Below are 25302 nucleotides of genomic sequence, written 5' to 3'. Positions count from 1 at the left end.
CCCACCAATCCCATCTTCCTTATCACGGCATCAACTCTTCTTCCCACCAGTCCTGACAGTCTGTGTAAAGGGAGACACTTCTCAGGTGGGCAAGTTAAGCTGTGCAGAGCTTCAGAGTGTCAAAACAGAAAAATGACCAAGTTAATGGAGATCAGAGCAAGGCTGCAAGATGATCCTCCCCCCCAAAAGAGGTTTCCAAAAGCACAGCAGCATATTTGACAAAATACCTTTCTCAAAGCAAAGGCAGCCATTGGGAACAAATGCAGGTACAGACAAATAAAGATAGACACACTCTGTATAAGTAACAACTTTATTGTAACTTGATGTGCTGAAACGCAAAAATATTTTCAGCAACAAGGTACAAAAAGTATTTCACCATTAACATCAGCTGATAAAAAAAGGCTGGATGGTTTGATACAACTGTTTACATATCTGAATTCTCTTTATCATTTCCACCCCAAAACAGGTCCAAGTCATTTCACTGGTTTAACTTCTAAAATAGGACTCATTGATCTTAAGCCTTCAAAAACCAGGTTACAAATACAGTGAAGTTCCTTGCAAAACACTTGAAATAGTGAATTCCCTTTACAAACATAGTCCATTTACTGTAAGCAGAAGCCAAGATATGAGACTGTCTTGGCTAGCTAAGGAGCTAAGCTCTGCACTAAATATGCTATTGACACCAGACAAAGAAGACAGGTAACAATCCATTTGTCAAATACAAAAAAAAAAATCAATTAAGCTCAGGAATTTTAATCAACTGTAAAATTCAACAAAATTCGACAACATTTCAGGTAGCAGTTCCTCACATTTGCAATTCAACACCTTCTATGAAACACAGTTTCAAATACTGCACATGGCTTTTATTCTCCCAAAGGAGAAGCCTTGCTGTGAGGATTTAAAAGGAACACAATCTTTGTGTAGGTCTTCTACTGATCTCCTGTGCAAAGGTGAATTTTATACTAAATACTCAATGTTTAGAAAAACATCAGCACTAGAGTAACCTTGTGTCCATGATTATTATCACGTTTTGACACACACTTATCTTGTAACAGCAAATATTATCACAATTTCACAAAAATATACCATTACTCAACTTGTATCTGTAATACTTATTCCACTTGTTTGTGTAGTTTGTACCTCGGTGAAATTGAAGTTAGGAAGCAAGAATCAACATGCAACAGAGATCAAATGCAACTTGAACTTTTCCATCTCAATTGTGTACCAAAGAGCATTGTTCTTCACCTTTAAAAATACTTTTTGCAAAGACCTTGCACCCTGTTAAATCATCCCTTCATTGCAACAGTTTCCTGAAAAGGCACAATGTGTTCATACTTCTGCATGCAGTAAATGGACTAGGAAATAAGGATTATTTATTGAAGCAACTTCCACCCAAAGCATCTCCTTAGGAGAGGTCTGAATGGAGCAAAAAAAAATATAATACATAATAGCATTTTAACAGCAAATTGAGTCCTTATTTTTAGAAAGTCACCCTTGACAAAAAACACCACACAGTCACACACACACACACGCACACACACACAGGACACATGCAGGGTTCTCCCCAGAAAAGCATGGAAGTGGTGGTTCACATCTATCTGAGAGAGTAGTGTTGGCAAGCCAAAACATGGCACCTTCATACATATTCCTAACCTGGAGGGAAAACTAGGAACAAACTCCCAAGATTTCAGCCTGGAAAAACCTGACCATGGATTATTGGATCGCTCCTGATCTGCTGCACTTCCAACTGAGGCTTTCAGGGCAAGTTCTTGAGATGTGGGGAATGAAACCGAGCTAATGCAAAGGGGAAGGTTGCAATTACCAACGTCCTGTTCCAGTGAGAACACTGCATGTAGGTAATTAAAGAGGTGAATAATTAGTGCACTCACTTAAGAATACAGCAACTGCTTTACCTTTTTCTCAAGATCTGGCAGAAGTTGAAAACATAAATAAATAAGTTCCAATGTAAGCAGATGGATCAGCAGAGGGCTCTTTGCTGTTAGTGTAACACACAGCTCGCACTGCCTGGCTCCAGGAGGGGACACTCCATGATGCACATGGCATCACAGCACAGTGCCTGACGTTTTTTTGGTACAAAGTGTGCTATTAGGCTTTAAAATAAAAATTCTAGAAGTCCTTAAGCTTTCCATCTGATTACTTTAAGTTGTTACTTCAGGACAGGTTGACCTGGGCAATCATTATTACAGCATTAAATATTCAAGTCACTTTGCACGTGAGCGCTGCGAGTTTTACAGTGATGAAGATGAGGAGCTGTACACATCACACAGTGCAGCAAAAACATCAGGATTTTGGAATAAACACCTTCACCTCCTGTTGTGGAGAATGCTTATGAGACATTATCTTAGATAAATATTTAAAAATTGGTAAATCTCTAAATATATCATTTGATGACTTGTATATTATTAGCATTTCAGATTTTACACTTTTGCCACCATAAAGATTTCGTTAAGAGGGCAAGAAAAAAAAATTCACGTTTAGAGGTTTTAGTCTTCAAAATTGGACTGGGCATTTTTTTCCAATTTACTTTTTTAAATGGTTTACTAGATGCCATAAATTATATATTCTTTCCTCTAAAAATTTCATTCAGATCAAGTCAGATGAGTCTCAACGAAATGAGGATGGTAAAACAATCTGAAATTCTTCCTCTCTGTTCCCTGCATGACTTTTTTTAATAGGCAAACTCAAACCCTTATGCAAGGATGTTTATAAATTAGGTGAGATCTCCTCCCATTCCCCACTGCAAAACCCAAGTCTTCCCCTCAAAAAGAAGAAATACAGCATATTATCACTATTACAGTAAACTCAATGCAATAACTCAGGGAACATTTAGAGTGTGCACTACTGCAGACTTTTCCTCCCAATTGTAAACAAAGCTATCAAACACTGAGGATGTTGATATTAAAGCTAAGGTTCATATAATAAAGAACTGGCCCGTGACAAGCAGTTTACAAATGTTTCATCCTTTTCACATTATGCAGAATTTCAATACCATCCACAATGCTAGTACAATAACTGAAATGCAAGACTGAGCAAGTCTCTGCTTGCAGATACCATCTGACATTTCAGGGAAATACTCCTCAATGTGTGCACAGCCTCCCCAGGTGTTCGTGGGGGCCATGCATGTACATCAAGATGGGAAAAATCCCCTCAAAGTTTTTACCATTCACATGCCTTTTTCAAATAAGCGAAAATATTCTGTTACTTAAATATGAAAGCTCGCAATGGCCACCTTCAATTGAGTCTTAAAAAGACATGCCTTTCTTTTCTAACAAAACTAAATCCCATGTGGCTGTGGGCATCTTAAAATGTATCTAAAAAGTTAAGCCACAATTACCTGTACCTCATTAATTCATCAAAAGCAAAATATATATGTACCACACAACATACAAAAGTTACACATTAAAAGTGCATATTCAGAATCCATTTGGCCCATTTCCTCAATTTACATTTGGTCATTCTATGCATCCTTGACTTTTCTATGCAACCATACACTGGGATTTATTTATTCCATATACAACACTATTCCTTTTCATATTGAACTCTTTAACCTCTCACTCAGTTCTGCATTAAATGTAAACTAATGATGGACCGTAAAGAAACACAAGTAAAAGGTTTATTCTGTGTTTCTTTCCACTGCTTGGACAGCTTTGACACACACACAATAAGCATTACAAACTGTAATGAAAATACATTTTTGGGCCAAACCATTGCATATTTGCCCCCACAATGAAAAATAAATTATGTTCAAAGCAGTATATTGCCATAAATAGCCTGTAGGCATTTGCTGAAGGTAAACAGGCTCTCCCTATATTTAGCACTTGCCTAGGGTACATGATGTTCCTCTGGTTCAAGTGCTTTTAATGAGAGGCCAGTCAAAACCTTCCAGTTAGCACAGGACCAAACTATAATCTTTTTTTTTTTTCTTCTGAAAATAATGGAAGATCCCTTTCAAAAATTAATCTTCAGTTATCAACTTTACTGCATTATGGAGCTAGTGCAATCCTGCAGAGCCTAGTCAAAAAGACAAGGCACATTAAAAAATAATAATAAAAAAATCAAGATACATTAGACTATATGGACTAGAGAGTCATTGAAGATAATTTAAGGCCTTTCAGTGAATTAGAGTAATCAGTCTAATTTAAAGCTGAGGATTAAACCATAAATTATCCATCTGAAAAGCAAACAATAGGCTTTTTCAGCTTCTGTTCTGTGGACAAGGATAACAAAAACTCTTGTTATGGTTTGTGAAAACACCTCTGGACAAGGAGGAGTGGAGTCAGTCCAATTTCTCTAGAGTTCATGGAAGATTTCAGGACTGTTTTAGCCGTTTGCGTGGAATGCCAAACTGTGGACACTGTGCAGACGCCAGAGCGCGAAAGGCTTCGGCTACTAAGTGAGGGTGGGAGTGGATCATGGACTTCCAGCCTGCAGTTTCCATTATGTCTGTTGCTTGGCTGAAAACAGAAGCATTAAGAACAGTCACACAATTTTACAAACCAAAGGCACAGTGGAGAAGAGCAGGCAAGGCAGAAGTGCTGTAGAAGGGCAGTCAATTTGTGGAACTTTGTGGGTGCCAGTGAAGGTGCCAACAGAGAGAAGCAGCAATTTGCAATATGGGTATAGAAATATAATCAGATGTGGGACAAAAGGTACTTGTTCTGCTCTACTCAGTACCAGCCAGACCCCCAGCTAGAGAACTGTGTCAGAATAAACACCTTGAAATTGCTCAGGAGAAACAATAAAGAGGAAAACCAGAAGAGAATGAGGTCTAGTGCAGAGACAAAAAGCAAGGGAAGACATGATAATCTCATTACATAAAAGGGCATGCTCAATTTGGGGAGAGACAAGGATGACAAGATGAATCAGCTGAAACTGCAGCAAAAAATGATGTAGTTCCTCTAGAAAGAGCCATGAAGGCAGATTAGCTGGCTGGCTCCAGACCCCTTCACTGGGAGCCTGCAGTCTCAGTACCAGTGGAGCACACTGAGAATATTCACTCTTTTTTCAGTGCAGATGTTGGGCCACATTAAAAAGAGCTTTCAGTGGCCACTGTTGACTTTTAACTAACACAAAAGCAACAACACATTTCAGCAAGTATCACACTGACACCCAGGAAATTAAAACCTCTATGTTTACTCAATGTATGTATTTACTTTTTGGTGAAATAGTATAGAAAAAAAGCAAAAAGTTCACTTTGCACATGAAAAATATTGTATTGGCTGGGTCGCATGTCACACTGACACAGGATAAATTTGTAATTTGGAACTAATAAGCAGCAATCCCAAGTTGCCATTGCTCTGCATTTTTAGAAGCCTTTCATGAGCTCCCTCATGCTGTTGCAGGAACATTAGCAAGCATGAAGTTATCAGCTGACCTCTACACACGATCTCTAAAACACCTCTGGCAAATTTCTAATGCAAGCCTTTAATCTGCTGCTGCGAGTCAGTGAAGGTAAGGGCCTTGAGAAACAAACCAAAGTTCAGACTCCCTGGTGCCCAGAGTCAGTAAATTAAGCCAGGCCCTCTCATATTATTTCCCTGAATTACTGCAGATGTTTTGGCTGAAGCAAAGACGACCAGCATGTTAAATAGTAAATACTCAGGACAGAAGTTCAGTTCAGAACTTCCAAATCACTTGAGAAGAAATAATCAAATAGTGACATGGTTATGATTCTGACTTATCTCTATTATTGGTATTTTACTATTTACCTTTCACCACCCACTCCTTTTCCACATCATGCTCAATCATTATGCCTGTGAAGCCTTTTTTGTTTCAAGGAGAAACAATTTAAACCAAGTAGTACAACACAGCCTTTAAGTTCTCTGGAGATTCTGATGGTAAGAAATAAGTGCTCCACTGCCCTCACACTGTTTGAGCCTACTACCAGCTATTCTGCAGCTGGCTCTCTTCCATTCTGTGATTCACTTGGGCTGCTGCAATCAGTGCCAGAGCCTGAGCTCAACCTATTTCCAGTGTAGGCAGGAGCCCTCAGAGTCAGAGGGACCTGACTGACGAGTTGTGTGGCCTCCAGAGTACCTGTGCTGGCATGTGGGAAGGTGCACAAACACATCCCCAAAGGCAAAGAGAGCAACTGCCCTCCTTTCTGTGGAAATACTGCAGGCTCAGACTGACCCAAGCAAGTCTCAAAACCATACTGGTGTTATCACTCCTCCAGGCACAAACCTGGGTACTCATGAGAATGGTTTTCTCTATAAAGGCTGCTTCCATCATCTCACAGCACTATGCCCCTGGGAGAGGGAATGAAAACCAGTTGCTGTTAGGATCTCTCACTGGAGAGCAGTTAACATTCCCTGTCATGTAATGGGGGAGTCACAAGCATAACTGGGGTAGCATCTGCTGAATCCTACTTTACTTACAGTCAGTGACAGGCCTCAGTAGTGTGGAAATGAAGGAACAGTTCTTAAGATCTGCAGTCTACTTAGCAGTGTTTGTACAGAACATCGTGGGGCAGGGAAACTTACTTGCTATTCCAGTTTTTCCCATCTTTACACCCAAGTTGTCTAAGAACACTGCACCTGCAAGAGAGAAGAGCGTGCTAATATTGAAAAAGTACACCAAGTATAAGCACAAAGATATTGAGAGTCTCATAAGTATTACTTGCCTGTTAATAAAGTCTATTGCTTGTGCTTTTAGCTGTTCAGCGCTGTGCAAATCTGCGAGGATAAGAATGTCAGCAACATTTTCTACCGAGAGGTTACTACAGAGTGCTTCCTCACACATCACCTTCAGCCGTTCCAGTGCATACTGGAGAGAGAGAAAAACTGCACTAATCATTCCTCAAACTCATTCCTTCCATCCCCATCTCTACAGTTCTTGAAACTCTTCCAGCCAGGCTCGGAGCCTCCTGAGTTTAACATCAAAGTGCTTCCCCACAGAACTGCAAAGCACAGTGTGCTGCACAGAACAGTTCTCAAATGTAACACAGGCATTAGGTTCCACACAAACTAATTAAAGACCTTGCTGACAGAGGTTTGAGCAAAACAACAAAAATAACTCATTCAGAAGGTTTCATTTCACTTCTACTTGGTAAGGGAGGAGGAGCAAAGAGCCAAATCAGCATTGAACAGGTTCACATCTCTAAGTGAGGGGCAAGAAATGATACAATGGTTTAAAACAAATTTAAGTTTAGCCCCAACCCATCTCTGAATTTCCTAATTTCCCTCATAACTTTGATACAGCCTACAAGAAATTTGATGGAAAATAACTCCACTCCCATATTGTATTTTGCATGAATAAACTGTGCTGCTTTTTTGAAGGATGTCACAGTCTGAATAGGTTTCATTTTTATTTTCTGGTATTGCAGACAATCCTACAACTCTGCCTACATTTATCAATTATGCCCTAAATCAAGGTCAGCATTCAAAAAAAACCTTAAGTGCTGATCTGCTGTAAATACCTTCATCTCAAAAATCACAGTAGAAAAAGTATTTCAAAGAGCAACAATTTTAAGAGTAGACAAGATCCCAGCTAAGGAGAGATAAAAGATTGGAACAATTACATTTGTAAGGAAGACAAAAAGATGAAAGTTCTAAAGCAACAGTACTTTAGGGAAGCATAGTTAATACAAGAACTTGGATAAATCTTGAAGAATGCAAAGATCTAGTATACATTTTATTCAAAACCAATTTTCCAAATCATATTAATGGTTTCAAATTTCTAAAAAAAAAAAAAAAGATATTAGAATACCTGAAATGCTTCTCTTTAAAAAGATTGATCAGCCTTCTACTGCTAAAAAAAGTCTATTCTTTCCTATCTTCCTTCATTTCTGATAAGAACTGCTTCTCTTGTTTAAAAAAAACAAAATATGCATCAAACAATCTGAAAATAAGATTATTTTTTAATCAACATTCCCCAAGCAAACACCAGTTTTGGGAACTCTGGAGTCAATTACTTACTTTGTCTGCAGCTGCCAACAAATTGTCAGCCATTTTTTCAAGGTTTGGTGCTTTTCCTGTGTAAATGAATCTCATCATTTCTTTAAAAACTTCAGGGTCTACATCATTTATTTCTACACGATTCTGGCAAAGAAGAAGAATCAATAAAAGTCTTTGGAATTTAGCTACAATTTCAAAGTGAATATTAAATATCAGCTGCATGCATGCTACAAGTTTTCATTCAACATCCATCATACAAAATCCTTACAAATTTAAGATAACATTCAACAATGTTAAGTCAAAAGCAATCAAAAAAGCTCTTAAAAGTTCGGTAGAAATCAGCTGGAAAAGCTTTAGCAATAAAAAGTAATTGCAATTTTTTTCCTAGAAATGCATAATTCTGGAGTCTATCATGTACGCCATACATGAAAATCAGGACAGTTTCAGGAATATTTAAAATTGCTTCTGAGTTTCCAACACAAAGACAATGTGTTTGGAATAACAGAAGTCAGAGCAGCAGACAGAACAAATTGAGCCATTCTTGGCTCAAACTGAGTCAACACAGCCCAGGTTTTGTTCTCAGAATCCAAAAAGCAAACACATTGAACTGACATCACACAGCTGAAAATTGCTCTAATACAACAGTGGCATTGCAAGCTTGACCTATAACAGTATCCCCTATAACTTATCAAGTAGGAAGTGATGCCAAAGATGCAAACAGCAGACTTCTGAATGGAGTATACAAATCCCAGGCACAGGAGATGCACATGGTCTGATTTCCTGTCAGTATTTAGGAGTAGGGCTGCACTGGAGATCCACTGCTGGCATGAAGGTGGAAGCCTGGCATGTACTTTACTCAGGTTGGGACATGTTTGGATTTCCTTCATTCCAGGAGCCTCAATAAAATGCTCCCAATCCTCCAATTCCACCTGTGACAGTTTCCAAACTGGAGAGGTGCCAGGAAGGAAGGTGACCCTCAGCTGTACCACAGCACCACATTCTCCTGTTGCATTTGTGCACAAAAATGGCATCTTGCAGTTTTCAGGACCAAATGATGATCCTCTATCATAACCTTTTTGGGGGGTGATCAATTCCTCACCTTTTGATGGATTCTGCCTATAACCAACCCATTTTTGATAATTCTTCTTCAAGAAAGAAACAAACAGCTCCTGGCTGTGGGAGACATCAAGTGCATAAAGGCAGAAGCAGCTCTCTGCTGATTAAGTAACGACCAAAACACTTACACAGGTCAAGTGCCTGCAAAAGCTGTGAATGAAAAGAAGTGTTCCAGTGCCTGAGGGCTTAATTCCAGTCATAATTCACCTCTTGTTTCTTGGTTACCATGAAAAACACTTTAATACTCTACAGCAAAACCTTAGGCAAGTCAATCAGCTGATAGGAAGATACAAACTGAGGGAAAAAGGGGGCAGAGATTACCAGGTCAATTACACCAGTAGCTAATGTTTAAAAACATTATCTAGGGCAGATACAAGGACCTGAAAAAATCCAAATCCTCCAGCACCTCTCCACTCTAACCAATTCCCTCAGACCTCAGCAGGTGAGGTTCAGGAACTGCCCTCATGCACCCTCATCTTCCTCCATCTGCTCTACCTCAAGTTTTCTGCAATGTTTTCCTCTTTCAAAGGCACAAATATTTACATGTAACATTTTCACTGAAGCTTACCTTTTTGCTTTCCTCCATTTCATGTTCAAACATTGCATTAAAAACTGGAGATCGTGCTGTATCAAAAGAAAAGTAAATATTAAATATAATCAAAATTTAAACTTAGAGCGATTAAAATTACAAAATAATAGCAATACAAAAGTAGAAAGTACCTGCAAGGACAGATTTATGAGCTTTGAATTCTTGTCCTCCTACATAAAAACTGCAATCTGTAAATCTTGTTGTTTCCCAGAGATTCCCTAAATCTTCTGCTAGTCGACATTCAGGTACCTTCAAAGTGTTTGTATTAGACTGTCCTGATATATTTACTGAGTCTTGGACCACGCTTACCTAACAGAAAATCACAGCAAGACAACTCCTTCATAACTGAATGCCAACAATAATTAAATCACAGTACCTATTGCTAGAATTCCAACAATTGCAAAGCAAAAAACAGTGAAGCTTCTGGCAATAGGCCAGAGTCATAAACCAATACTTTACAGTTTACTTTTAAGTAACATAAAACACATAGGGCTTACTTAGAGACTCTAATATTGTGTACTTATCCAACCAAAACAAAAAGAGAGCACAATACCACATGCCACCTGACAGAAATGCCAAAGTAAATAAGGACAGATAGAGTTCTTGAAAAACCAGTGGGAACAAAAACAAGGTAATGCTATTTCAGAGTTAAATTAGCAGTTCAACGTTTCACACAGCTGAGTAGAATATAGACAATATAAAATTCCATACAGATCATCAGGATCAGGTGGTCAAAGTAAAGTTTCATAAGAACAATCCACAGAACTTTTCCATAAGATATCCCTTATTGTACTGAGTTAAGTTTATACATAACCTGCAATGTGACAATGCAAACTAGTGCAACAGGTCCTTCATCATTTCATTTTTCTTAGTCCACATGAGGCAAGAATCACTAGAAATTGTTTTCCAAACCAGATTAAAAGCCATTACTTTCAAAATACAAAGTGGAGTAGGTCACTTCAATAATGAAATGCATGTTCACAATATGCAACTTCTGTACAGAATCAGTTAAGAAAACTGAAATATGTGCATCTGAAGTGAATATTCTGCCATTATTCTCCATTTTTAAGTCTTTTATATAGGAAATGAACAGGACAGCAGCACTTCTTGCTGCCTTTTCAGTTATCCTCACATACTAAGTCCTTTTAATCGGTGTGTTGGGAAAACAGAAGAGCTAAGCAGGTTTTGCTTCTCTTGTCTGAGAGTACAGACCTGAGAATAAAACCTTTATAATGCACTATACTATAAGATCTTGATCACTCCATCTCCCTAATACAGAAAATTAGGATTTGATCTTAAGAGAAAATGCTGATACTGTTAGGATCAGGGCCTTGGTTGATTTCCAAAGGCATCTGGAATAAATCTGGCATAAAGAAAAAAAAGCACAGCTCAGCTTCACAGAAAGTTGGAGCACTGCAAGCCAAACTCCAGACCAGGAGAGGAGGAGGATGATCCAATTATGACAGCAGCCTGGGGATTTGAATCACTGCCTAATTCCCTGTATCATCTCATACCCCCCTGTGAATACATGAAATTCCTTTATATTCTTCCACCTTAAAAAAAAAGAAGAAACTCAAAGCACAGCAAAATTTCCCTTTCACAGTTTGACTGCACATTTACAACACAGAAAAAAAATCCACAGAGCTATTTCCCAGTCTTCATACACACAGTGATTTCAGGAGATATACATACACACAAAGGAAGTTTTAGCTTAGCCAAGCTCATCTTCTGTTGCCAGAGGAGGGTTCTGCTTTTTCTTGACTCACAGTTCATGGTCCCAGTTGTCCACACAGCATCCTCCTGTTAGCTACAGACAGTGCCTAGGAAAGTCATCTACACACTCTTTATGTGCACTTAAACTGAACTCTGACCTTCCACACTTCTGGTTTACAATGTGGAGAGCTGTGCAACACAACAATTTGGTACAGGTTATCTTTTTAAGATATAACCCAAGCCAAGTTTTAATTCAAGTCTTTCCCACCCGAGTGACCCAATGTGTATTGTCCTTTAAAGATTCTAAATGAAAAGGATTACAGAGGTCTGATATTTCATATCTCACTTGTCCAGATGGCATGCCATAAACCAAGTATATCCTCTGAATAAACAAATTCTGTGATGCAACTTAACAAGGATAATGTCCATGATTTTCTAGATTTTGAATCTGTGGTAATCTAATGGTAAGGGTGATAGAAATATTTCCTTGGACTATTAGGCAGGTAAGAGATCTGTGAAAGCACAGAACATTCCATTCCATTAGCAAATGGAACATCTGCAAGGCTTCAGTACTTCTGGGTTATATGGAAAGGGAGAATTCAGTCAGAGATCAAAAAACCCCTGAGGTTGTATTTAATCACTAGCTGTTGCTGGCGGTATCAGACTTTACAAAGTATTAAACTTAACAACCCTTCAGGTCCAATCCAAGGGCATATCCAGCTGATCTTGAGAATCACTGGCAACCCAGAATGAATGTCTTTGCTGCCAAAGACAACCAAATCATCTTCCTGCAAGCCAATGGGAAGAAGAGCCAACCAGCAGTCATTAATCAGTGACCTTCACTAAATATCTGCTCCATCTGACAAGTTTTATCAAGCCAAGTGCAATATAGGTTCGAAAAGTGGTTAAGTCAGTTTTCCAAAGAGGAAACAAGTAGGAAGGCAAACATGGAAATCAGAGCTTAACAGTAAAGTTTTACAATGACAAAAAACTTCAGGCCTGTCTGTAGAAACAGGTCCTTTAACAACACTTGTCATTGCTAAGGACAGCTGAAGAGCTGGCATCACACATCCAAAGAAAGAAATTCTTAAAATATTTTGATTTCCAAATTTTTCCTTCACCCTGAAACAAGCCAGAAGTTATTTTAACATGCTCACTGTGAACAACTAAATGTTTTACTTCCTTCCACATTTATAATCAGGGTAGGTCCAACACTTCACAAAAGCCACTCACATTAAAACACTACAAAATTTTGTAAAGAAACACAGCTAAATTCAGTGATTAGCATCAGAATTTAAATAACAGCATTTATCTGCGGAAGTTCAGTATTTCTTCTACATGTATTTTTTTAAACAAACTTAATCTCTAAAATTAGAGAGTGATCTATTCCAAAACCAAATGCTACTTTTTAAGAGCTGTTCATTTACATCAAAGTGTTCATTAGGAGGACAACTTGAGAAAATACTCAAAAGTATCTTTACAGAACCATAAAACACTTGTTATATCTGCTTTTATCACCCAAATAATTGTATTCATAACAAATTTATCATGCAGCTCATTTAACTTGTCTAAGTGAAAATAAGATGCACTATATTTGCAATATCTAGTCTCAAGGGCCACATTTCAATTATTCTTCCTACCCAGCATAATGACATATAATTAAATTGTAATCTTGCCAAGACAATTTTACACATTTCCTGTAAATACACAGATCAAAGCAAACTTATTAGCAGTTAGAGCATCTATCATCCTCCTAAGTCACTAATCACTTTATGGTAGCCCAGATAACCAGCCAATGTATATTCAACATACACTCCACTTACACTGCTCCTTCCCCTACTTTCCATTTTTATCACTGACTAAGCTTTTAACTGAAATTTAATATGAAAATTTAGGTTATGAACATAAATTATATCATAGAAGAAGGGACCCACAATACACCATGAACTCAAATTTATACCACTCAATATTAATTTTCAGTATCAAGCACACCTTCTACAAGATATTTGCATTCACTCAGAAAACAAAATGTAACAATTAGTTCAAAAAATAAAGTGTTTAATTTACTGGAAAGACTTGCTCATTGGTTAAAGCCATCAATTAGAATATTAAAGGAATATAGATTCTGACAATCAGTTGGGTTTCTTCTCATAATGTGAACCAGTATGTAAACATTTCCTTCTGCTTAGCCAGTGAAAACCAATCCTCTAATTCCAAATACAACTTCTTCAAATAACAGTGACCTCAGTAAAACAGCATTTCTGTAGACAGCACACACCTCTGGCATAAGTAATTTTACTGTTAATTCTGATGTACCTGTGGCAAATTCATGGAAAAGTCCAGCAGTTTACAAGTGATCAATTCAATGTTCTACACCTCAGTGTACAAGCACCAAAAACTAGAACAAAATGCAATGCAGACAAAACAATGTATACTTTACCAAGTTTAAGTTTTCAGGAGACAATTATAGACTATGCTACTGTTTAAATCAACACAAATCTCTATTAGAGCAGGAAACATTTTATTTAAAACTTTATTATTTAAAAATGAGTACCCACCTCACAAAATAATGTAAGCTTGTCATCTGGTAGAAGACCATTAGCTTCATCTAGTAAAAAATCTCTTCGGATAAATTTCTTAAACCCCCAGTCCTTGCCTTGCACAAATCGATACGCTCTTTGGCTTTCTGATAAAAAATTGTGTACAGATACAGCAAGTGAAAGGAAAATATTAACAAATTACACCTAATTCCACACCAAGGCTAAGTTTTAATAAAAAAATAAATCAGTTTCACACATTTGGATCCTGTGACATGTGTCTAGAAAACACAGAACTGATTAAAGCCTTTTTAATATTGTAGCAGTGTTATTTTATAAAACACTTGATAGAATTTAGTGGAGCACAATTTGTAATTCAAACCATATCTCCTTAGATCTCTCAGGCACCATCCAGCACCAGGAGTTTTTCAGTGAGTGTTTAAGAATGCCAATGTGTCAAAACAGGAATTGTTCAGAGGGAAGCACCATTACAATGAATTTGTCACCACAAACCCATCCTGACAACGCTCTGCAGTTGTCATAACAATCTGGTGTGACTTCTTCCTGAAATGGAAAATCTTGTTTCACAGGTTGAAATTAGTTTGAAATACAGTAAAAGCATTAAAATAACAAAACAGAAATGAAAGCTTTCAACTACTGAATTATTTTTGGTCACAGAAGATATTTACCTTTTGGCCCTAGTTATGAGAATTATTTTTCTTAATCCATCAGATTTGCTGTGACCACACAAGTTGTTTTTTCCTAACGTTCACAGCCAAAAAAGAATTCCCACAGTCATCTCAGTGCAAACACATGTAAATTCAGTAAGACACACATTTTACAAGGCTGGCTGACTGAAAAGTGGTCACTTCTTGCCCAAATCAAACCACAGGAAAGAGCACCATATACTTTAAGTAAAATATGGGAAAGAGGTTACTTGGGAATGGCTTTGAGAATCTAAGTAGAATAAAGCACTTTCTGAATTAAATTTAGAAAGACTGTTCAAAATGAAGACAGCAAGAATACTGAAATAAGAGCAGAGTGGGAAGTGGGGAGGGATCTCATGAAGAGTTCTTAAAGAAAGAACTTTTCTTTAATTCCAAAAAAGCTGGGCAAGAAACACGTCACCACCTCATTTACTGTAGGCAGAGATGCTTCAGCCTTCCAGACAGCACTTTAGAAGTTTAAGTCAGAAGTTTGTAATAAAAGCAAAGTGTCTTTCATGACAGAATCTGTTAAAATATCATTCCCTCTACAGCCTCCAAAATAAAGCCATCAGCAAAGCCAGACTTCCCTACACTATTGACCTTGGCAGCACCACTGGAACACGCTTGAGCATGTACCACAGAAAACACAGACGTGTCACACACTGCCCTCACCTCCAAGAGCTGGAAAGATTATATCCAGAACAGCTCTTCACTAGGACTGTATCAAGCAAAATATCCTGTAGGGATTTTCACTGTATCTTCAGAAGACACTGAAGAGCCACCCAGGAGCTGACACTGCAGGAGGTGGGAGGTCTCTGTCCCTGTCACCTCATCCCACTCCTGTATCAACAACCCTGTGCTCAGGCAGAGCACAGCAGCAGAGGGAAATGCATTCACTGAAGGGCAGTGTGGGCTTTGAGGGCAACAGAACAACACACAACACTGTTCACATCTGAAAATTTGTATACCAAAGAAGAAAATCACATTTAAAAAAATATATTGTCTAGTATTTTTCAGCATCTGGATTAATGTTTTCACACTTTCACCAATTTTTAACCTCATCACAATGAATTAAAAAAAATAATCAGAAAATCATGTTCCCAAAAACGTTCCAAAATTTCTTCTCTAGATTCAGCCCAATTCTTTGTTCTGCAGACTTAGATTTCACTCTTAGAAGAAACAACCAGTGTTAACCCCTAAAATTAAAACCCAAAATAGAGCAGCACAAAAGTGCAAATGTATTTCTCTTCTAATAAAGTTAATGGTAGTTTGCTATCTGTTTTATACACAGAGTCATCCCTTGCAGCAGTAGCCTATATATGAATTATCAATTTACAAGGGACATTGGAAGTGGGGCATCATTCTCCTGTAAATATACAGCATCTACAGAAACAGATGGCAAATGGCTGGAGAGTCCAAGAAATAAGACTTCTGTTGGTAACTTCCCAAAGTGAAAAGATATTTATAACTCCTGTGGTGCCAAACACAGCACAGCTACTATTGCAGAAGCTGAAGACACACCCACTCACAGGATTTTTTAGCACTGCAGTGGATGATGAACCAGCAGAGAGCTGATGGGTCAGGATTTGGGTGTTTGCTACAGATCCACTGGTCAGGAACAAACAGGTCACTGGAGATTGGGGTCCTGGGGGACAACAAATCAACAAGAACCCACAATGAACCCCTAAGGCAAGAAAGGGCCAGCAGGATCTGGTCAGAGACTAAACCAGATTGCCCAGATAAGCTGTGGAGCCTCCATCCTTGGAGATCTCAAAGCACCACAAGCCCCAAGCACAGTGCTCAGGCTGACCCTGCTTTCAGCAGGGGTTTGGGGCCAGCCAGCCTCCAGAGCTCCTGTGCAAACACAACAATTCTGGGCTTCTGTGATTATCTCCAAATCGTTTTTGATGCAGTTTCTCATTTTATCACAAATACCACTCCACTCCTGGGCTGTGTCAATACAAATGTATACATCCTCCCAATGTACACATGTGTAGCTTTGCTCATACAAGCTCCAGAAGCAGCACTGAAGAAACCATCACCATCAGTGTAAAAGGATCAGTAGAGTGGAACATGCTTGTGAAACACATATATTTACCTTCCTTCCAGAGTCCAATAATTTAATTTTTACATTTGAACTCAGTTCTGTGGATTAAATTTGAAGATTGCAAGTGAGTCTAGTTACTTAAGGAGAAATAGCATGAAGTTTGGGTTCACTGCAGAAGTACAACTTTTTGTAAGAAATGCAAAACTTGCAACAAAACAGGACCTGAAACATTTCTTAAGTCCTGGAGTAGAAGAAGGGAAGAAAAACATTCTTCACATATACAGCTTGCAGCAGAACAAATTCAATGCACAACAGCATTAAATTATTCCACAAGAACCCCAGCTCTCCCAAAAAGCATTTCCAGTGAAGGTTGTGCTCACAGGTTTGAAACCAAGAGCCTTCCATACATTTTCCATATCAACACAACAATTAAGTCAAATCATCAGTTATTTCAGTCTTCTAATTCCTTGGGTACCTGGCACACGTTTTTAAACTGATTACAGTGCAAATCAGCTGAAATGGACCAAAATATTGCAAAGGATGCCTAAAAACCCAGCCATGACTGCTTATCCTATTTAACAATGGAAATCAAACACTTCCACTGTAGCTACAAACAAAGCAAATACACCTCTACTAACGGGAAACAAGAATAATCTGCTGGAAAAACTAAGTGACAAGCACCTGGAGTGACAGCAGCTGGCAATGTGCTGTAATTTATACTGCTCAGGATAGAATTAACATAGCTCAGTGATCAGAAATGTGTGAAACGTGAACAGGATTTTATAATTAAGTTTCTAAAAGGAAATTTTGAAAAGGTATTTCAAAAGTTTATCTCAATAATAAATTCTGCTCTCAACTGAAAAAATTACATTGCTGATGTTCTTACAAAACTCCATTAATATTCTCTTACCCATTGCTTTTGTTTCTTCTCTTTTAGCATTCAGCAGGGAAAATTTGAATTTTGCTCTGACTTCACTTTTTGGACAACTGACTAAAAGCAAATACAATGACAAGTAGTCTTTGCTTTCATCATCTAATCCCTTTGGATTCACTCTCAGGCACCTGAAAAAAATGGAGAAATTATAATTTTTAAATGGTACCCAGCATAAATTCTGAAATACTTTTACAAGATACAATAATAAATGCTACTGAAATAAATGTTTTCTTTGAGATTGCTGACATTTTGAAATTAGAACCAATCCATGCCTACAGTAACCCTCCAAGAAGTGTCCAAGTTTTAATATTTATTTATACTTTAACTTTACAATTTTTTTTGAGCAAAATAACCCCAAAACAAAACCAAAGCACTTGTTCAAATAAAGACCTTACCACTTCATTTTGTCATTTGGCCCTGATGAAAATGTAGAACTCTTTAAAACTTCACCCATTTCTTCACGGCAAAAACTGAAGTTATTAATGGTCCACATGTATGAAAATTTTACTACTTTAACCTGAACAAAAGATTAAAAAATGTTAAAGAAAATTTAACTTACATACCAAGCATTAATTATGAGAACTACTTAGATTGTCAGCTATATTTTTTCAATATGTCAATAATTTTAGTTTAGTTTTTTAAGCAATTATGATGACAATAACAGAAAATAAAGTCACTGGAATTTATGTAGATTACCTGTGTGTAACACCAGCTTTCAGCCACAGGTCCACTGGACATCTCCCCAGGAGGAGGTGGGGTGGGAACCCTTGACATTGCCACTTATTGCAGGTTTATAGTATCAAGAGAGCAATCCAAGCTTCAGTAATTCTCCTAAAAAAATGTAATTCACACATTTTGTTCACCCTTTTTAGGTGTGGGAAATACAAGAACTCATATTACTGTGTTTAGTAAATGATGCAGCTGAAAATTAAACCTGAGAAGAGGACAATGGCTCTGCTGGGTGTCACACATTAACAACCACTGGCACCCAAAACCTGCAGGCTGAGCCCTCACACAATAATTTACAAAAATAAGCACCTCTGCATCACACACCACCACTAATGACAATATTTCAACACCCCCTTTGCAAATTACCACTCTGGCCACTCCAGAAGTGTTAGAACTTTCTTCAGGCTCTCCCCTCCTTTGATTTGCAGAACTCAGTAGTACAATGCCTTAGTTTTTCACCCAGACATAATTCACAAGAACACCTGGGAGTAGAATGGGTTCACACAACCCTGAGATTTCTGAATGGAGGGTAAGAAATCAAACCTGCATTTCAAGCAGTATTTTCTTTCATAGATGCCTTCTATCTTTAACACCAACACACAGCTGAAGAACTATTAATGAAGAACTATAATCACCACAATCACATGCTCACTCCCTCTTGAAGGACAAAACCAGAAAACAGTTTCAGTGAACTCCCAACAACAAATAAAGTGATTTTGTTATGAACCACCACCACCCAACAGAGCACTACAGCTCCTCCTGCCCATCAGGAACTGGGGCACTTGCCCAGGTCCCTCTCACAAGGCTACTCAGCAGTAAATGGGCCTGGCTAAGGAAAGGTGGGCAAGGAGAGGGAGCTGTGGGCTCCTGGCTGGATTTTCTTTAAGGGAGGGTTTCAGCTCTGGACAGATTCCTGTCACAAGCACAGCCTCTAGCTTAAGCTGCTGATGGAACTCTCCAGGGATGGAGCAACACTCAGACACAAGGTTTTACACAAACATTGGTAAAAATGCAAGAGCACGTACAATTCAGTCATGATGTAACAAGTTCATTATTCCTACAGGAAGAATTCTGTTCTGTGAAATGCTGTGATCCCCACTGGATGTTTTCCCCCTGCCTTTCTGGTACTGCTTCTCACTCATGGTATGAAGCAGCCCTTCCACATCCAAGTCTGCTGACAGCTCTGAATCACAGAAATATAAGACCTTGAAGAGAAAGCTAATTCTCAGTTTTTACCACATGAGGAAACAGATGCTTTATAATCATATCCCTTAATGAATCTCTATCAACAGATCTGCTATGACAGGGTGAAAACAAAACATTCAATAGGTCTCATGTAAGATACAGATCCCTGACACATTGAGAGCTAATCATAAATACAATTAATCTGTCTTTAACAAATGAGTTTTCTCCAAATAAAACTCGTATTAGTGGCAACATTCAGTACTCCATTAGTACTTTCCATAAAATAAAAACAAACATCATCCCTAAATTTAAGATAATTGAACTTGTTTGCTTCTAATTTTTTTAGGCAGGAAACACACATACTGTGAACTATGTTCACATAGTTTTTGCTTACCTGTTTATAGTTGATTTTGATTTTGGTTCCCTGTACAGAATCAGCCAGAGTAAAATTCCTGGGAAGGATACATATGAACTTTTGCTTTCATAGAGCAAATATTAGCACTTATATTGCCATTATTTCTGGAAGCACATCCTACTCAGCAGTGACAATTGAAGCTGTTCCCCAGATGCAATGGAATTTGACACAGAACCATACCCTGAAAGGGTTAGAACAGCTTACCTTGGCCTTCCTGAACCTGCTCACTGCTCCTTGATTCTCCAGAGCTAAAAGCAAGAAGAATAGAGCCCATTCCTTACTCTGCCATTTGCATGAGATGCACAGACAGGACTGGCTCGTCTCTCCTCTGTACCTCAATTCCTCAGCCCATTAGACCAGTCAGCTCCCAGTAACCATGAAGGAGCAGCAGATCTGAGCCAAATTTGCACTGAAGGGGTTTCTAAATTGGAAAAGCCTGAAAATAACTGCTGTACACAATCTCTTTTAAGAAAGTGTTCAGTGACCTTGGGCCAGCTACCAGTAGTTATCTGCCCACTCCCGTCTCACAGCTAAATCAGCTCGATTCACTGAGAATTTAACTCTAAGCAAAGGTAGTTATTTGCAATTATTTTCAGGTCCATCTGTTGCCTTGTCTCTGTACCTGTTCTACCCACAGCATCTGTGTTTCAGAGGGTGCTTCCACTTGCTGCATGGCCTTTATTTAAGGAAGGCCTGATTTAACCTAAGAACACTTCTCAGGTCCTTCTGAATAGCCTCAGCTTTTTGCAGTTTCCCCTTAACAGCACTAGCACCACACAATTGATTTTCATGACCTCCTGATGCATCTGAGGAACAGATTAACACCTCACTTTTTTTACATGGATTTATTAAGCCAATCACATTTTTAGACTGAGAAAACTGGCAGAAAGCAGTAACTTTAAATCCTTGATACTGGGAGTCTGTGTTGAGGAGCTGCCTGTATTTTTTTAGTACACCTAAGCACAAAGCTTAACAAAAATAGGACCAACCAAGACAAACTGAATAATGGGAGAATGAACAAAGAGAGCTTCTGATGTTCTGTTAACACATACCAAAACACAGGGAGAAATGGTTTAGCAGTACTGTAGATCTGCCCTTCACTTTACTTAATCAATTGATTGGGATTTGGGTGGGGTCGTGGGGATATTTACAGAGCTACAGAGTGAGAGAACACAAGATGCTGTCCTGAAGTGTAAAGGTGTTTGGAAAAGGACTTTTGCAGTTCTCAGACTGACAGCCAGACCACACTGAGTGGCCACCAATGGTCACCAGGGCAAAGTGGACCCTGCATGGGCAGCCTGAAGGTGAGAACAGAGATGCAACTACACATCCATTGTTCTACTGTGCTCTGCATGGGGAGGAGACTAAATACTACTCTGAAGAAATGGTTTATTAGCGTTGATTAGCCACTGACATCAGCTGTGACAAAATGGCTTTCCCAGTACCAACCCCTCATCACAGCCTATTAGACCAAATGGTTGGGAACAAGAGAGCTGCAGTTCACAAAACCAGTTGGAGAACAACTGGGTGGAATTAAATCAGTGAAGTGCAGGAAGACAGGTCTGCTATCTGCAGGATGAAATAACTTAGAGGGACAATTGTCATGCTAGAACCTGCATTTATTACTCTGCAGGCTATCATGACCAAAGCAGCAGAAATGATGGAACATTATCAGGCAATAGCTCCAAGAGTAGTCAAGGCAATGCTGTGCTTGTCTGGACACAGCCCAACAAACCAGTCTGTGTTGTGTGGCCATTCTGCCAGGCAGAAATGTCTGAGCATCAGGGAAAACATGCACTGGGAACAGGAAAACAACCTTTAATGGACAGGGTAAAAGAAGTTTCTAGTTTTCAAAAGGAAAATGAGATGTATTTTTGAAGGGTGTCAAGTTCCTTTGTTTGGGGTTTCTTCTAATGAAGTTGTATCCTCATACTGAATGTTGTACAGCAGTCAGTGCTGATTTAATTCAGTTAGTGGTTATTGTCTTCACTGAACAATTCTCTGTGATCATTAAAAAAAAAGTCAAAGGTTCTTTGCTTGTACTTCCAGTCCCCAAACATGATGGGCTTATCACTTCTACTGGGGTCTGTTAAGGAAGGCATTGGCTTCACCTGATAATCACTCTGCAAATAGACCAGATTCTGTTAAATTAAGACCTTCAAGGAGCTGATCCTCCTACAGTGAGCAAGTAGGCAGAAATAACATTTAAAAAATAAGATTTCTCAAAGCACATTTTATTTAGGAATTAACTGAAGTGCTCTCCTAGTCAAACAAATACTTATGGTGAACTCAAAGCTATCTGAAATTGAGTATTGTTAATTATCTACCTGCACACACAGTGTAAGAAAGCACAGGCTACCTTCCAAAAAGTGTATTGGCACAGATTTTCATCAAAAGCTGTATCAGATCTCTGTTTTCCTAACTTTTAAGAAGAGATCTTAAGATTCAAAGTGACTTCCAACATCAATAACATGACTTTCAAAAACATTATCTTGATTCCCCTCACTGAAATTAAGTATTTATCAACATCATTCTAACCAAAGTTACTGTTCAACCTCTTGGAGCTAGACAAGAGCACATTCCCAGTCTCTTACATCTTGTGCTGGAATTATCTCAATTTTTTCACTGAAAAAGTGACTAGCTCGTTAAGAAAGCACCACATGCATAAGAAGACACAAAGAATTTTCTACACCCCCCAATAATAAAGCCACAAAACACTTCATAAAGCTATTTTTTTTTTAAGAGCTGCCCTGTCAGGATGCTGAGCCAGCTCTCTGCTTAGGAGCAGCTCAGTACCAAGCAGCTCCCAGGAGCTGTGCCAGGGCACTCACAGAGCAGCAGGTGCACACGAGGTGTTGCACATTAACCAGTGAGCACAGCAAAGGCTCACCTGGCTGTTCCAGTGACGGGCTGCAGCCAACACACTGCTGATGGGAATGGCTGCACACTGGACACACTGTCTGCTGCAGGGTGCCCAACACACCCCAAACCCAGCCTGCCAGGACCCAACCCAAAGAGAGCTCTCCAAGCAAACCAAAACCCTGTCCTGCTCCTCCAGAACGAGGAGAGAAGCACGATGTGAACTCGGTGATCAGCTCCTGCTGAGCCTCTTCCTGCCAGCATCCCTTCTTACCAGGGCTCCCCTCCAGGATCAAAGGGCTTCCCTCCCAGGGTCACACCGACAAATTCCCAGAGCATGCACTGCATATTCCACTCACATGGTGACAGTCTTTTCCTGAGCAGGGCTCAACATTGCATGAAATGCAAAGCTGCAATGAATTAACTTTTTGTCCCCTCTCTGGAAATTCTGAAGTTTACCTGGTAAATAACATTCTGTTCCTCCAACTTTTTAATCTGAGTAAATACATAATTGAGAAACCAAACAAATACAGTTTGTGAAATTTTGAGGGTTTGGCTTTTAAAAAAAAAGCAAAGTAAGTCCTTCATTCAACTATCAAAAACCCATTCAAAAAATAAACATGGTGTAGTTACAGAGATACTTATTTAATTTCCTCTCATTAAATGATCACCAGTGAATAAAGTATTACATAGTATTATATAGTTAATGTAAGTGTTATACATAAAATTATCAATATTTGTTCAAGAATCAGTTGTTTTTCAAATTACAGAGAAGGCAAATTCTTGGGAAATATTCTCACATCTTGGCTGAGAAAGAATACATTTATGAATATAAAAGTGATAGAAACAAACAAACCAAATCAAAATAGTTATGTCTGAAGTGAAAGACATTCTAAGGCCAAAGACAAAGTTATTTCTGCACTGCCCCACCTGGATCCCGCTGGATCACACAGTTCTAGGCAGCACCAGCTTATGAAGGCCAAACTATTTAAGAGTGAAAAAAGCCATGTCCCTTTTTCATTGATCACAGAAGGATTTGTGTAACAGCCACCCACCACCTGGGTCACACTTATTTGGTGGCATGAAATGCTTATGGCTTGAAACTTATTTTTTTTCTGTTTAAGAGTTGTCTTATAAGCCAATTACGCTTACATAAATTCCTACAATTTTTACTAGTAATTAAAATAAAAATGAACTTTGCAAAAAATAGGATTGTTTTCTTAATTAGGAGGATTTACATCCCTTCACAATTGATCTTTTGGAAAGAATTGCTATTGTATTTCCTACACAGCTAACTATTAAACTAAGTTTTCTGCTGGATGATCCACACACAATAACAAATGTCTGAAAGGTCTATTAAGCTCAGGCAGTTTTCCAATTTCTTCAGTTATTATCTCCTCTGAAAAGACACTCAAGATATACCTACAAAAATTTACATACAGCATTTAGCACTTATTGCTTTTCATCCCCATCCATCACTGTATCATTTGAGTGAACAGAATTACTCATACTTACACAACTGCAATAACATCTATCCATCCATCCCCTAAGTTAAATAACTTAGATGTTAAGGAGGTTTTACATTATCTGTAGTACTTCTAACAGGAAAAACTTCTTTTTGGGGCAAAGAAGGGAACAGCAGTTGGGCTACACACACACACACAAACCCCTATGACACTGAAGATGCAGCCTGTAATAGTTAAAAAAGTTTGAGGCTTTTTTAGAACATGATATTAAAAAATGCTTATTTAAGTATACATTTGCTCTGGAACCACACAATAGCAACCAAGTTTACACAAACCCAAGCTTTGGGGCTTAAATCAGAAGCTCTGGCTGCTCCTGTGTGCTTTATGCTGAACATGTCACCCTTGCCATCCCACAGCTCTGCTGGAAGCCTGTGCCCTGCCAGGAGACACAACCAGCAGCCACACCACGAGCCAATTCATGACTGTCCCCACACTTTTCCAGTGAGAAAAATATACTACCATGGACTGGGTCTGACAGCTGAGAAACTCCATCTACACCCTGTCACTCCAGCCCAGGGACAGTGAACTCCAGTAGAGGGAGGGTAGGCAGCTGGGATCACAGATATCTCAAAATAGCTGCAACTAAGACTTCAGGACTTAAAAGCACATCCTCACTGTGGTTCCAGCAAAAAAGCCCCAGCAAGGCAAAACCCAGCACATGGGAAATGCCCAAGTTTTTGGGAGGATGATGGTGTACACATGACTGATGACACTGAAGTCACCAGTTCAAAATTAGCAAGATACTACTCTTAGTTGTAAAAAATGTAAAGTTGCGTACATGCTATTTTCAGGCTTATCTCTAAGTTTTCCTTCCTATCCTAAGGCTTTGAAAAAAAAAAAAAAGCTGAATTTTACATCAGCTGTGAGAAAGCCCAAGTGTTCAGCAGAGCTGGAGCCAAAACTGTCTAGTTTACATCAGCCAAGCTAACTGATAAAAATCCCTCAGCATTAGCCTTGCATTATTGTTCTGTAATATAAAAAACCCACTGTGCTCTGCATTAGATATCCTACACCATTCTCTACAGCAGT

At 38.7% G+C, this 25302-nt stretch overlaps 1 protein-coding gene across 1 annotated transcript in view; it reads right to left on the bottom strand.

The window, feature by feature from the left end:
* Window positions 1-296: 296 nt before the first annotated feature.
* Window positions 297-25302, bottom strand: part of SPOPL (speckle type BTB/POZ protein like) — a 32679-nt gene continuing 7673 nt past the window's right edge. The window contains exons 2-11 of the mRNA XM_033064620.2: window positions 18256-18390; window positions 17955-18076; window positions 17536-17687; window positions 13893-14020; window positions 9753-9930; window positions 9601-9656; window positions 7938-8060; window positions 6644-6786; window positions 6504-6557; window positions 297-4475 (exon numbers count right to left, since the gene is read on the bottom strand). Of these exons, the coding sequence (XP_032920511.1) occupies window positions 4331-4475; window positions 6504-6557; window positions 6644-6786; window positions 7938-8060; window positions 9601-9656; window positions 9753-9930; window positions 13893-14020; window positions 17536-17687; window positions 17955-18076; window positions 18256-18333 (1179 nt within the window). The 5' untranslated portion in view covers window positions 18334-18390 and the 3' untranslated portion in view covers window positions 297-4330. The remainder of the gene's footprint in view (window positions 4476-6503; window positions 6558-6643; window positions 6787-7937; window positions 8061-9600; window positions 9657-9752; window positions 9931-13892; window positions 14021-17535; window positions 17688-17954; window positions 18077-18255; window positions 18391-25302) is intronic.

Source organism: Catharus ustulatus, chromosome 7 (genome assembly GCF_009819885.2).
Source record: "Catharus ustulatus isolate bCatUst1 chromosome 7, bCatUst1.pri.v2, whole genome shotgun sequence".
Taxonomy (NCBI): Eukaryota; Metazoa; Chordata; class Aves; order Passeriformes; family Turdidae; genus Catharus; species Catharus ustulatus.
Note: the sequence above shows the minus strand (reverse complement) of the source record. Positions and strands in the feature narration are given on the sequence as shown.